General features: G+C 36.0%; 1 protein-coding gene across 1 annotated transcript in view; it reads left to right on the forward strand.

Moving 5' to 3' along the window:
- The first annotated feature begins 1,495 nt into the window (after positions 1-1,495).
- Positions 1,496-15,866, forward strand: part of GC (GC vitamin D binding protein) — a 44,642-nt gene continuing 30,271 nt past the window's right edge. The window contains exon 1 of the mRNA XM_033214482.1: positions 1,496-1,737. Coding sequence (XP_033070373.1) covers positions 1,680-1,737 — 58 coding nt within the window. The 5' untranslated portion in view covers positions 1,496-1,679. The remainder of the gene's footprint in view (positions 1,738-15,866) is intronic.

The following is a 15,866-nucleotide window of genomic DNA, read 5'->3' on the forward strand; positions in this document are numbered from 1 at the left end:
CCAAAGGGAACAGAAAATTTAGATTTATAGTAATCAGGAAGTTGATCCTTGAAGGGATAGAGTTGGCTCTCGGACAAGAAAGCTATCTCCTTGACCATATGGATTTCCACTGGCCTTACAGAGATACCTGTGCTTTGATCTGGCATAGGTATCTTTTTCCAACTAGCTGGACTCTGTTTTCTGAATATAACACCCAAGGATTTTCAATATAGATAGAAACTCTGACTAAACCTGTAACCACCTAAATTGGTTTACTGAAATTTTGACAGACTCTGCCCATGTAGATAATTCTTGGTTACTGAGTTGATAATGAGGTTTTAAATCACTTGCCTGTGAGACCCTGGACACAGAACTGGCTTTAAACTCTTCCACTGAGTTCCAATGGCCTCATTAGTTCCATTGACCTTCTCAGATATTATAAATTTGGAATGCCAGTGGGAGAAAGTGACAAGAACTAGAATAAGAGTAACAGGTGACATTAACCCATGTCACTATGTGATGGATGTTATCATGAACCCTGCACCCAGATTACCTTAATTAACCTCATAGCAATGTTGTGTCAAATGTACTGACTTATCACCACGTTGCATATGAGGAAAATGAAACTTAGAAGGGCAAAATAAATTTCCCAAGGTTACACAGCTATGAAAGCTGAGTAGGGATTTGATTTTAGAGCCTGTGTAACAACCTGAACCTGACCATTTCCTGAAAAGAGGGCTACTGCAAAATCCAGGAGTGGAACTCATCTAATTCCAGTGAGTGGTCTACCTGTGACTCTCTAGACAAGTCACAGAATTTACCCAGTGCTCAGTTCACTCTTCTGTAAAATGAAGATGTTGGATTTCATGTCTTACAGGGCCTCTCTGAGCTCTCAAATTACATGCCCATAAAATATACTAATTGTGAACTATTAGTAGAAGGAGCTTTAAAATCACTGTAGGGAGTCCAAGATTTGCCACTAACTTTTTATGATTGGCCGTGGTGAGCCATTTAACCTCTCCAGTTATTTGCCTCACTTCAAAGGTTATTTTTAACATATATGCCTGTGCTTCAGAAAGTGTAACATAGCATAGAAATACAAGGTATTATGCCATCATCTAAAATAAAATGACTTCATAGCATCAGAATTATGGATTTAAAATATTATGCTGAATTGACTTTAACTCTTTTTTCCCCTTATTACTTATAATATCTGATCTGCAATATTTTAAGGTAATGTTTATTTGTAGTAGGTTTAAACAAAGAGAAGAAGAGAGGTAAAGAGAGAGTTTCCAATTTTCCACTTACATATGAGAAAAGTGGGGTGTCCAAAGAAGACACATAGCCCTATACAGGGGGAGAAGGTGTTCATTACTAACATATTAAGTACACTTTAGTGAGAAACAGCAGTGGAAAATAATCTATATACCTTGGCTCTTTTGCAGTTTGACAAAGTTAATGATTAAAATCTCCTAGATTTTCCACTACAGTATCCCCAAGGTGTCTATTTACCTTGATTGGTATTATTTTATCTCTTTTGGGCCAAAGATAACAGCCCCTTACTTCTGTGTAGAGATTAATAATTGATTAATTCATAGTCAGGAATCTTCGTAAAAAGGAAACCAATTATTTTTGGCTACCACCATTTACATGGTCACCTACAGGAGACAGGAGGTGCTGCAAGACTCTCTGGTAGAAAAATGAAGAAGGTTCTGGTACTACTGCTTGCTGTGGCATTTGGACACGCTTTAGAGAGAGGTAAGATTTCTTTTGTTGTGACCATTTATAGGAACTCTTACTAGTTTAATTTTATATTATCACTTAAAAAAATGAAATAAAAAGTAAGAAACAGAAGAACTGGTGAATATGTTGGGGAGAGGGAGAAGGACCAGAGAGGCATTAATCAGAGCTCCACAATGCCATGTAATGTTGAATTGGAATCGACAAAAAAAATCAACACCAGAATCTTGTTAAAGAAAGTAAATGTAGTTATATAATTTGTCAATTATCCTTCCCTCCTTTGTTAATAAGCAAGACCTAAAGAGAATGATTTAAAATTAGACATTTGCTAATTGCTACAAGATAATGCAAATAAAGACTGCGATCCACCATTAAGCATTTATTAAAACTTCAAATATTTATTACCATAGAGAGTGTAATATACCATGCCAATGATGCATGATGTCAACTTAGAGATTCCTTTGATCCCTTTAAACGAATCCTATACATGCAATATTTGAAAATGCACGGTATTTTTTAAAATACCCCTCACATAAAATTTTTCTATAGCTATGAAACACAACCACAAATAATATAATTGAGATATATTTTTCATTAAAATTATTCTTCAGATGGTGTCTTCATCTTTGGGCAATGTTTAAAAACTTTTTTACGTCATACAAACTAAGATTATGTGAAGTATGCAACTTTATGAATTCTACAACTGGAAAACTTTTCATAATTAATTCAATTTACTTTTCTGGCTGATTCTTTAATGTTTACAAGGGAAATCTGCATTTATCCTGCTTTGTAAAATTAACTTTTTCATTTAGTGCTGTTGGTTAACAGTCTCACCTAATTGATACACTATTATTCATATTAGTAATGTATTTTACCAGTGGAATAAAATGTGTGTTCTCAGGAATTATCAGTTATTAACTGTGACATACATAACCTTGCTCTTGACTTTTTATTATTCTTCTTACATTTACTCTTTCTTGATCTTACTTTCATCATCAAATTGTTTTAACTCTTGTCTTACCCACCAATTCTTAAGTAAGCTATGCATCCTTAGGTAAGACTACAAAGTCTTTCCCAGACAGTGTAGGGTACAAAAAAGCAACATAAACTGTGTCCCTTATAAGACCTCTAAATAGGCCATGTTCCAAGAAATCCCTTTAAGTCTTATTCTTTTGGCCAAGGATTTGCTGGGGCAGATCTGATCCTTAAAAATCCTACTGAAGCAGGTTCAGATCAGGATCTTCAAACACAGAAGGTCCAATAATGGCTAGGAATTGGAATTATATATGGAGGCCATAGCCAGGAGCATGAATCACCATCTTAGACTGCTGACTCATTAGGTGTGCACTGGTTTCACCTCAAAGAATGACACTGTCCTTTGGAGAATAACAGAGCATTCTGCAATCTCTATTTCAACATTCTCAGCAGTGCTCAGATTCTGATGAAATGGATGCTAGAAGCCTCCCGTCAGTCCCCTTGAAGATCTAAGCTTCATTCTTATAACCAATGTGCCATATTCCAGATGATATCTTGAGACATACATAATACACTTGTAAGCATTAACATTCAATATTTGGGGGGAGTAGTCCTGATCTATCAATTCTCTATTCTCTAATACCTGAGCATGACCCAAAGACCAAGTCAGCAGTTTACTTAGAATTCTGCTAGCTGTGTTCTCTTCTGGCAGGAAGTTACAAAGTGTACAGATTAAGGGAGTTTTGAGGACTCTTAGGTTTTGAATATCCTTGTTTTGTGCGGGATTGGTTTGGATTGCAGTTTTCTCTAGCTGTTATAGTTCTAAAGGGCTGAACACCCACAGCATTTATTTAAGCACCTGTTTAAAAATATATAACATTCAAGACTTATCTTGAAAAGAAGTTTCTGTGACCAAACATAATTAAGAAATGAGCCATACTTTATTCCTCCTTGGTGGTTTCATGATCAATGCCTTTGTTGTCCTAAAGGTTCTGAGAAACACTCCAGGAAAGAAATCTTATCTAATTCTGAGTATCTCAACATATTGACTCTTTTCTACAATGTCTATACTTATGGAACTATTCTTTGGAAACCTTGGGTCTAAAATAGATACTGTTATGGATGAGCCTTTACTGGACAGGCTCCAGTTAAGCCAGCCCTCTCCTATCAAACAACATTGGGAATCTTGTTCCCAAGCCACTGGGTAGATCTTGGAGAAAAGAGCTTACCAAATCTGCTAAATCTGGATAGTGTCATAAGAAAATATCCACTTTTGCTACCCTATGAGAAGCAATAAGGCAGTCTTCACCAGTTGCTTACAAGAAGCTTCTTCCCCTAGGACTGAAATGGATGGAATATTAATATACAATATATCTTTCCCTCTTCCTTTCCAAGGAAACCAAGTAACAAAGACTGGTGACACAGCTACAAAATTGTTTTTTTTTAACTTGCAGATAGAGAAGTTACCTTTAAGGATCAGGAAACATTTATAAAAATTGATTTTTAAAAGTAAACGACACCAAAAAAATCTGTTTTAAGTTACACTCTGTTAACAGAGCACTAAAAATCTTTTTTTTTTTTTTTTTTTGGCATTTTCTTCTTTTCTTTTTTTTCCATTCAAGTTTTCTTTTTGCTTTTTATTATACTTTAAGTTCTAGGGTACATGTGCGCAACGTGCAGGTTTGATACATAGGTATACACGTGCCATGTTGGTTTGCTGCACCCATTAACTCCACATTTACATTGTTATTTCTCCTAATGCTATCCCTCCCCCTGCCCCCCACCCCACGACAGGCCCAGGCCATGATGTTCCCCACCCTGTGTCCAAGTGTTCTTTGTTCAACTCCCACCTATGAGTGAGAACTTGTGGTGTTTGATTTTCTGTCCTTGTGATAGTTTGCTCAGAATTATGGTTTCCAACTGCATCCATGTCCCTGTAAAGGACATGAACTCATCCTTTTTTATGACTGCATAGTATTCCATGGTGTATATATGCCACATTTTCTTAATCCAGTCTATCATTGATGGACATTTGGGCTGGTTCCAAGTCATTGCTATTGTGAATAGTGCCACAATAAACATATGTGTGCATGTGTCTTTATAATAGCATGATTTATAATCCTTTGGGTATATCCCCAGTAATGGGATGGCTGAGTCAAATGGTATTTCTAGTTCTAGATCCTTGAGGAATTGCCACATTGTTTTCCACAATGGTTGAACTAGTTTAGAGTCCCACCAACAGTGTAAAAGTGTTCCTATTTCTATATATCCTTTCCAGCATCTGTTGTTTCCTGACTTTTTAATAATTGCCATCCCAACTGGTATGAGAGATTATCTCATTGTGGTTTTGACTTGCATTTCTCTGATGGCCAGTGATAATGAGCATTTTTTCATGTGTCTGTTGGCTGCATAAATGTGTTCTTTTGAGAAGTGTCTGTTCATATTCTTTGCCCACTTTTTGATGGGGTTGTTTTTCTTTCTTGTAAAATTGTTCAAGTTCTTTGTAGATTCTGGATATTAGCTCTTTGTCAGATGGGTAGATTACAAAAATTTTCTCCCATTCTGTAGGTTGCCTGTTCACTCTGATGGTAGTTTCTTTTGCTGTGCAGAAGTTCTTTAGTTTAATTAGATCCCATTTGTCTGTTTTGGCTTTTGTTGCCATTGCTTTTGGTGTTTTGGTCATGAAGTCTTTGACCATGCCTATGTCCTGAATGATATTGCCTGGCTTTTCTTCTAGGGTTTTTACGGTTTTAGGTCTAACATTTAAGTCTTTAATCCACCTTGAATTAATTTTTGTATAAGGTGTAAGGAAGGGATCCAGTTTCGGCTTTCTACATATGACTAGCCAGTTTTCCCAGCACCATTTATTAAATAGGGAATCCTTTCCCTATTTCTTGTTTTTGTCAGGTTTGTCAAAGATCAGATGCCTGTGACATAGCTAGAAAATTATTAAGGTAATCATGCCAACAGGAAATAAACCACTGCAGTTGATAAGAGCTGTTGGCAAAAACAGGTTTCTATTATGAACATTTTCCTTTTTGCTTTAAGCATTTCGTTCACAGCATTTTTTTTTTTTATTAAACATGATATAAAACTGCAAGAAAAAAGTTCCCTTTGGGCTACACTTTTCCTTCTATTCCTTCCCTGTCAAAACAGCCCTACACAAGGGCTGAAGTCATACAGCTCTCATTGAGAGCAATGTTAACTTCCCTGAAAATCAATAGCAATGTTTCATCTTATTGATATCAGGTGCAATGCCACATATGCAGTCACCATTATGTATTATAAGGATAAGTGTGTGCACTCTCTAAAATGTCATCAGCTTAATCTATTTAGGATAAGAGAAAAGGAAGAAACCTCTAAAAGGAATTGATGATGCCCTTCCCCAATATTTTTAGTCACCTAACTTCTTCATTCTACCCATTGCTTCCTCTCTCTCTCTCTCTCTCTCTCTCTCTTTCTCTCTCTTGCCTATTTTTCTCATTCATTTTGATCTGACCACACTGGCCTCCACATTATCTCACACTCTAAGTCCTTTGTACACCAGGGCTTTGCATTACCTCTTCTCTATTCCAGGAACATTAATTGTCCGGACATTCTCATAGCTCCCTTCCTCACCTTCTTCAGGCATCTACTCCAAGTCTATTTACAGAGGGGGCTTCCCTAGCCAACCTACCACAAATAACACCTACCATTCCATTGTCTTCTATCCCCTTACTTGGATTTATTTTTTTCTTCTTAGCACCTAGTACCTTACCTTATCACTGGTTGTTCATTTGCTTATTGTAACAAATGTAGAATGTAAGCTTTGTGAAATTAAGAACTTTTGTTATTTCCTGTAATTCCCAGTTATAGAACACTACTTGGCATTTAGTCGGTGTTCAATAAATTTTTGTGTAATATTACAAAATTGGGATTTTGTATACTTATGTCTACCTTCAGACTCAAGTTCCTTAAAGATTGGTGACTTTAGAGTTTTCTTTCATATGATGCCATGTTCCCAGTAGGTAACTGATGTGTCTGTATGCATTTGTGTGTGTATGTGTGTGTGTGTGTAGATAGCTATGTACATATATATATATATATTACACTCATGTGTATAACAATGATCACAAACTAACTGGATTTAGCTAATAATAATAATAATAATAACTGACAGCAATATTCTGTTTCCTGAGGATACGATCATCTTCATTTTACAAATGAAAAAACTGAGGAAGAACAGAGAAGATAAGCAACTTGCCAGTGGTATCACTATTACCCAGGGAAGAAGGAATTCAAATCCAGGTGGTCTGTATCCAAAGACTCTATCTTAAATCATGATAAAATACAGACTCCTATGGATGTTTTCTTTCACCCTTATGGCTTGGGTGAAAGACAAAGTTTATTTAAGTCTGTCTTTAAAGTCTCATTTAACTTGTCAATGTTTTAAAACCTGGAGATTCCACATAAAAATCTAGATTTCTAGCTTCTCTGGAAACACAGGAATATGCAGTAATAAGGGTCGAATTTTCACATGGCAGTGATGAACTGGAGCTGAACTGCCACTCCTCCTTTTGGACTAAACACTCAGTTCTCACCATTGGGCATTTCATGCTTTCTTCCCTTGGATCAAATGTAACTTGTGTGGTTCCTAGATCCTACAAGCATTTGGATTTGCTAACCTGGGTGTCATGTTAAAATAGTACCTTGAGGTTTAACACTACCTAAAGAAAATAATATTAACAAATGATTGTATCTTTACATTTAAAATAGGCAAAACAATTAGTTACTAGCCATTTTTATTCTCTGTAAATGAAATCACATATGAATTGTTTAAATGTGTTTACATTTAACCAATTGTGTTTTTCGTCCTAGAGAGGTGAAACTTACATAACTTTTTTTCTGAAAGCTGATTTAGAAAGATTTATTGGAATATACAAGGAGTGTAACATAGTTACACATGTCCCTCACATTCATATCCGCTGATGCAGCTCAAGTCCTGCGTGAGTTACATATATATATGTGTGTGTATATATATAAAGTGTGCATATACATATATATACTTTAAGTTCTGGGATACATGTGCCAAACCTGCCGGTTTGTTACATAGGTATACACGTGTCATGGTGGTTTGCTGCACCTATCAGCCTGTCATCTACAGTAGGTATTTCTCCTAATGCTATCCCTCCCCTAACCCCCAACCCCTCGATAGGCCCCAGTGTGTGATATTCCCCTCCCTGTGTCCATGTGTTCACGTTGTTCAACCCCCACTTATGAGTGAGAATATTTTTATATGGAAATAACTATGATTTTGTTATATATTAAAAAATACAATCGCAAGAGCACAGTCTTAGAATAACACATTTCAGTCTTCAAATTTGACTACACGTGAAAGTAAATTTGTTATTTTGATATTTTTCAGTTCTGCTACAAATGTTAGGTAATAATTGGTTTTAAAATGAACATACTTTTATTTGACAAACACATACTAGATTTTAAAAAATATAAATAACAAAATACATGGTTGGATTGTTGACTAGGCTAACATTGAAGTGAGTGCTCCTTTTAAGTTTTCTTAGCAAGTATTTTAAGGAATTATATCCTGGTGACAATTGGAATGTAATATCTAGAATTAATATCCTGTAGAAAACATTGGCATTCCATTTTCCATCTACATGATACTGCAAAGCTCATTATTAATTCCTTTGTTTAAAAGGCTCTCTTTAGCCTTACTAAGACAAATGAAGTGCTATAAAGGCATTTAAAACAATGTTTATCACAATGGGTAACACAAAATAGTATTGAGTACTTGATAGTAAAATTTCCCATTTAAATTATAGCTCTTACAACTGTCCAATAATAAGCCTTCAGTTTCTCACTGGGATTTAATAAGAAAATTAGAAAATTATATTCCATTCATAAAAAAATATTGCTAACACAACACTGTAGCAGACAAGCACTATAAAACTGTTTTGGCCATATGAAAAATTAATATACAAATATCTACTTCTTATAATTTTAAAAAGATAAATTACCAATCTTTGAAATAGAAATTTTCCTATACAAGATAATGCCATCTGTTGGACTTAACATGCATGTAAATGGCTCGGGGGATCTGTTTGACAAAAACATGTGTGATGACGGAGACATAAATAACGATACATGTACAATATATCCTCTCCATTAGATTGCATAATTTGATTTCAATTTATACAGTTACAACTTCAGTAGTCATTGAGATGTGTATATTGATAGGAAGCGGTGAAAGGAAATCACCCATGTACAGTGTTTTCTGGTTTAAAATGTATTGTTTTTCAATTGGTAAATTATAATTATATACATTTCTGGGGCACAATGGAATAGTTTGATATCTATATGTAATAGGGAATGATAAAATCATCAATGAACTCCTCTACCATCTCACTGCTTATCATTTTTTGTGAGGCGTTTGACATTTACTCGGGTTATTTTGAAATATAAAATACGTGATTAACTATAATCACCCTGATGCACAATTGATCTCAAAACACTCCTCCTGTCTAACTGAAATTTTGCACTATTTTCCCCGCAGCTCCTCATTCCCTCCCTCCTCTTCTCCCCGCAGTCGCTAGTAACCATCAATTCACTCTTCTGTGAGTTCAACTTTTTCAGATTCCATATATAATATATGCAGTGTTTTTCTTTCTGTACCTGGCTTATTTTACTTAACATAATGTTCTCCAGGATCATCCATGTTGTCACAAATGACAGAATTCCCTTCCTTCTCTTTTTAAGGCTGAATAGTATTCAAGTGTGTAAATACATCACATTTTCTTTATCCATTAATCTGTTGATGGACACTTAGGTTGTTTCAGTATCTTTGTAGCTGTGAATAATGTTACAGTATACGTGGGAGAGCAGATATTCCTTCAACCCATTAATACCCAGAAGTGGTATTGCTAAATCCTATGGTAATTCTATTTTTAGTTTCTTGAGAAACATCCATACTGTTTTCCATAATGGCTATACTAATGTATATTTCCACCAACAGTGGAAAAGAGTTCCCTTTTCTCCACATACTTGCCAATGCTTATCTTTCAATCTTTCTGGCAATAGCCATTCTAACAGATGTGAGGTGATATCTCATTGTGGTTTTAATTTGCATCTCCTTAATGATTCCTGATGCTGAACATTTTTTATGAACCTGTTGGCCATTTGTATGTTTTCTTCTGAGAAATGTGTTTGGGTTCTTTGCCAATGTTTTAAATGGGTTATTCATTTTCTTGTTATTGAGTTGTTTGAGTTCCTTACATATTTTGTATATTAACCTGTTATCAGACATGTGGTTTGCAAATATTATCTCCCACTCTGTGGATTGCCTCTTCACTTTGTTAATTTTTCCTTTGTTGTGCAGTAGCCTTTTAGTATGATGCAATCCCATTTGCCTATTTTTGCTTTTGTTGACTGTGATTTCAGGGTCATGTCCAAAAAACTCATTGCCTAGACCAACATCATGAAGTTTTTCCCCTGTGTTTTCTTGTATTCATTTAATAGTGTCAGGTCTTACATTTAAGCCTTTAATCCATTTTGAGTTGATGTTTTCTCAAGTTTTAATTGAGATAGATCATATGCAGCTAGCCAGGGAGGCAGAATCACCACCACTTACTGTTTATATCACCTTATCAAAGGAGTGCCATGTGGAACTATGACTATGCCATCCCTTGATGAATGATATTTCCTTCAGATTTTATAATACTTGCTTAATGAAGTGACTTTTATGGGAATGTCCAGAATTGTGCCAAGTATCCAGGACCTAAAAATTTAGACATGAGCTTTTCCCTGAAAGAGGTTTCATGGAAAATGAGGACAATTTTGCTTAAAGGAAATATTAGTATATGCCTCCTTTATAAGATCTATCAGCAAACGTGTAGTGAGTATTACTTCAAGTCTCTGTTACTACTAAGACCAAAGCGCCTGAGTCTTTCAACCAACCTGCTTACCTTTCTGTTTTCCTGTGCAAAACCCTGCAAACTTTTTTTTTTTAAAAAGAGAGAAAATGAAGAATAAGAATGACTTCCAGGACTGATAGTCTGAGATTAAGATTTTAGACAGGCATGAATAATAATGAATCTTTCGATACCATAAAAAGAAGAGCACTAAATTTCAATAGAGTAATAATCTAACTCACGGACAAAATGTGCTCAAAAAGTTATATGTTATTTAGAAGTTAAAGTACAATTTTCATAGAAATAATTTAAATACAGAAATGAAGTTCTTAAAATGATGCATAAAAATAGGTAGTAAACATGGGATGTAAACTGTGATAACCACAAACCTCATAGAATTTTTGTGAGGATTAAAGTAGGTAATATATGTCAAATATTTAAAACCATACCACCAAATTGTTGGCACTCAAATTTTAATTGTTATCATGATGTTATTATTATTTATTCTTATATTGCTTTAGAACCTAAGTGCTTCAATGTATTCTGAGCTTCCAAGTTAAATGCAGGGGATATCATCTTTACCCATCCCAAAAGTGGAAGAGGGAAACCTCCTGCTCTATCTTTACCCTTACAAAACCAATTATAGATGAGGAGGTAACCAACCCACAAAAGGAAAGAGAGGTGGGATGAGATGCACGGAGAAAAAAAAAATACTTCCTCTGGGACTTTGGTGAGTGTCACAAAGGACAGGCAACCACCCGAGGTGAACCCAAGGACATAGTTTGAGTGAGTCTGTGATGCTGCCTCCTATTGCAGTTGCAGTTTCTGAGTAATTAATCCAATGACTATGTATCTTTTGCTGTTTTCACTTGTGTTTGAATTTTCAAAGTCTGAAAGGACGCTCAATTTGTTCCACTGATATCATCCTACGAGGTACCGTTAACTTCTAGATTAGTTTATCTATAGATGTCATGTGGGTCTCTGGGTTTAGTATTAAAAGGGTTGCATTTCCTTCCATTGACTCAAGCTCACACTTTTTCATTGGCAATATTTCTAGTGATATAGAAATCTCTTATAACCAGATCAGCTTCCTAAACCAACTCAATAATGTTTACTCTTTAAGTAAATTCACTACTATGAAATCAACAATATCATGCCTGACTAGTTTGAATAAACACTGCAAACCATATTCTTAAAAGGTAAATTTATTTTTAAAAATACTAACAAATATACTGAGCTTTTCTGTCAGTACAGAATAGAAATAAAAATGTCAAAGAAATGAAATTGTGAAAATACAAAATGCCCAACAGAGCTGTTAAAGCTCGTGATTCTCCAGAACACAATAGGAAAACAGCAACTTGAGACAATTCCAGCATCCTATATGAGCACGTATTTATGTCATTGTTATTTAGGATCCATTTATGTTCCTGGTATAAAAATAACTGTTCTAGGGAGCCAAATTAGGTTTTAGTGAAAGACTAGTAATAGTGAAGGCATGCAAATACCTACTGTAATAAACTTTGTAACAAGACCGTATCTTATTAGCGATCCCCATTGGAACGAAAGTTACATGAGGGCAAGGATGTGTCTATTTTGGGCTCCACTGTATGTTCAAATTCAATATTGAACCCAATGCCTGGCACAAAGTAAGCCTCACAAAATATCTGTTGCATGTATGAATGAATATTGTCAACTCTGTTGGCAGAGGTAAGGTGCCTGATGCAGCAAACATTTCCTGAAAATAAATCACACTGGTTTTCAAAAGTTCAGAATTAAACAAGACTTACCAGAATGTTTCACAATATAGATAAAAAGTGGTACATGCTATCACAAAAGGCAAAAATTCTGTTGGTGAAATTAGTAAACACTTAGTACTGTGGGGGGTCACTTGATGTGAAAGTGATTTCATCAGAGTCACTAAGATTATGCCAATATTTACTAGAGCCATATCAAAGTCCAAATCACCTTCTTTATAACCAAATGGTACATTTGAAAACAGAGCATATAATTTACAGTTCATTTGAGACAAGATTTAACTGTATGAATTGGAGTGGGCTCAACTGGTTTTACACTAAAAACATTTATTAAGCAGTATTCCATGGAATGGGGAATCAATTCGTAATAATCACATTGTAAATTAACTTTAGTATTTATTTGCTGTATTTGTAAATTGAGACAATGATTAACATTCATTGACTTTCTCTTGTAAGCTAGATATCTTCTCTTTGGACAAATACATTTATAAAATTATTTTATCAGAAGTGCATTTTGGGTATTTCACGTGAAAGATCATGGTGCAACGGCTTCCTCTACAGGTTATTTTTATATTCTAATTCTGAGCTTTCTCAATATCCCTCTTGAGCTTCCTCTGTTGCTTCCTGTTATGTCCAAGGCTGAATGTTCCAGCAAAAATAGTTTCAAAACCACTTTAAGCCTTACGCAGTCCATCTAGTTTCCAACTTTTCTCTCATCAGTTTGTATTCTAACTAAAGCAGTATATAATGCCCATGAATTCTAAAGCGCTGTATGCAAACACAAATAGTTAATTCAATTCAAATGATTTAATGAGATAACATGCAATACCCATTTACACTACCTTCACATGCACACTCACATTCCCATAAAATATGAAATGAAACATTACATTTTTAGTGAAATGAGAAATCGGAATCTGGAAGGTTAGAAACAAAGTATTTCTCAAAATGTTCATCGGGGGTACCCCATTTGAATACAAGATTTCACTTTGTATGTTATTGAATGGTCACAAGAGAAGTACTAATAAAAATAACCTCTTCCATTTTGTAGGGTGAATTTAAACAAACTTAGCTCCTATTTATTATAAGGAAAAGAAGTTCTTATTAGAGCTATTTTTTGTGTGTCTTAAAACACAGCAAGCCTTGGGAAAAAATATTTCCTATAATCTCTCACTATTTTTAAAAGAGACGAGTTTATAATCCCCAGCAAGTGATCTTATAGATGATGAGGATACATTGTACCAAATTCAGGGATCTTTACAATATATGGTTATTTAAATCTATTTTGATATTTACAATGATAAAACAAACTCACCTCTTCAAAAGGCTGCTTTCATTTCAGTTATAAAATAGCCACAGTTGGAATAAAGATTCAAAAGGCTGCTTTCATTTCAGTTATAAAATAGCCACAGTTGGAATAAAGATTGCTTACACTGAACTAAAATCTACTGCCATATAACTGCCAGCCATTTTTCATAGGAGCTTTAAGAGCAAACTAAAACAACTATTGACATCGTAAGTACAGCTCATCACCACATGAGCACAGTTCCAGCCCCAATTCTTTTTCTCTGTGTTCTAGTCTTCAATTCCATAGAATACCATTAATGAATAATGGAAGCTTTCTGTCTTGCTTAACCTTTGGAATGTGTCACAATATCCAACCTTGTAAACTAATCAATACATTTCAGAAAAATGTACTTGATGTGAAGGTTCTCAGACATAACAGAGGTTTGTTGCAAGTGGCTGTTTTGGTTCCACTGACAATTAGCTTTATCAACCCTACGGCCTTGTCCTAGTTGCCAGAATAACATCAGACTCAGGATTCAGGTATGCGTGTTCTTTTCCACCTTCCAGGTGGTTTTAGGGTGATTGAGTAAGTCTCTTGTTAAAAAGTGCTACTGAAGAATGTCTTTTTCTCACAATTATCAAATCTGACTTTTCTTACCTCAAAAATATTTTGGGGGACATCCATCCAAAAAATTACATGCTGCAACTCCTTCCTTTACAGGCAATCTGACATTAAGCAGGTGACATTAATCTGATGAGTCCTACAGAGAATCTTAAAAAAAAAATTCAACCCTTTCAAGTCTGTATCCAATGACCACCACGTCCGCTGCAAGCCATCAAACAGAAATTTCCACCCAGGCATATGTTTACGTAGTCTTCCATAGAATTGTAACTGTTAGAGAGGAGAGGACATCTTTGGGATTCACGCCTGACAGCAGTTACCATCATGTCACCTGAGATGACTTTCCCAACATTTAAAGTGAGAAGGACAAACCACTAAAAGTTAAACCCACTTAAAACAGAGACTAGGCCATTTACATACTTCCTACATTTTTCCAGAAGATATAACATCACAGGAGGGAAATTTCCTGGGCTTATTTGCATAAATGATGAGTCAGGTCAGGAGAACACTAACTGATGTGTTCTCATATATGTGATGTGTTCATCACATATGTGATGGACATGCTGAACAAGAAGGTCTCATGATTAGTAAAGAACTCATCTCCCTCTGCAGTAAATAGCTCTTCCGTGTAGCGTGAATGAACTCAAGAGCAGGTCCTGTGATTTTTCTGTTCCCTCTCAGATACCAATGTCATTTCATCGTGAGAATGCTTTAATTCATTGAAAGTTGAAGCTACTCCCCCATTCAGGACTGTTTCAGTCCTGTTGCCTGTGGTGGGAAAGGGGAACACAGATACCTGCCTCTCGTCTTCTTTGCCTATTCTCTTTTCCTGCTTCCTCCTGCTCTCTAGGTTGCTTCTAGCTCCTCCAGGGATAACACAGGAAAGGAGAAGCTAGTAAGAGAGATAGTAGCAGGAAAAACTCAATTCAATGAACAAAAATTTCAGTGGGCAGCATGGTGAGCCAAGGTTGTCTCCTCTGGTTATGAAGGTGTGCAAACCTACCCGTTTTCTCTTACTGTGTTCTTTGGTGTTCTCTCTCCCTCGTTATTCCTGGAGATCTCGAATATGCAGCTGGCACCTTAAGCCTCTCCTCTGGGCCCCTGGTTTTCAAATTGCCTACCTCCACACAGAGACCCAACTGTTGGCAGTCACTGCTCTGTAAATAGCACTTTTTGAGGGATGGAGCTGGGACTGGGGGAAATATATTTAAGACAACTCCTGGCCAGCTCACGCTCCTGCTTGAGCTATATCAGGTCTGCAGGTCACACGACAGCTTCCCACCCAGTCCTCTACCTTGTTCTCCAGGCCACTTAGCAAGCCCATCGCCCTCTAGATTTCTCCAGCCTGAATCAGACACCTGTCCATTACACCCCAAACTCCAAGAGTCCTCTGTCAAGCACTAAGTGGTGTCTTGAAGCCCTTATCACTATGTGAAAGTGAAAGGAAACACTACCCACCATCCCCCAGACTCACCACACTAACTTTGTCCAAAATATTCTTTACCTGATTTCTACCTTGTCCCCAGCTGAATTCCTAGCTTTCCCTTAGACAGCCAGGAGCCGAGTAGCAGAGCACAGGTGGCAGCACTAACTCTCTTGTAC

The sequence above is a fragment of the Trachypithecus francoisi genome, unplaced genomic scaffold (genome assembly GCF_009764315.1).
Source record: "Trachypithecus francoisi isolate TF-2019V2 unplaced genomic scaffold, Tfra_2.0 Lachesis_group1, whole genome shotgun sequence".
Classification (NCBI taxonomy): Eukaryota; Metazoa; Chordata; class Mammalia; order Primates; family Cercopithecidae; genus Trachypithecus; species Trachypithecus francoisi.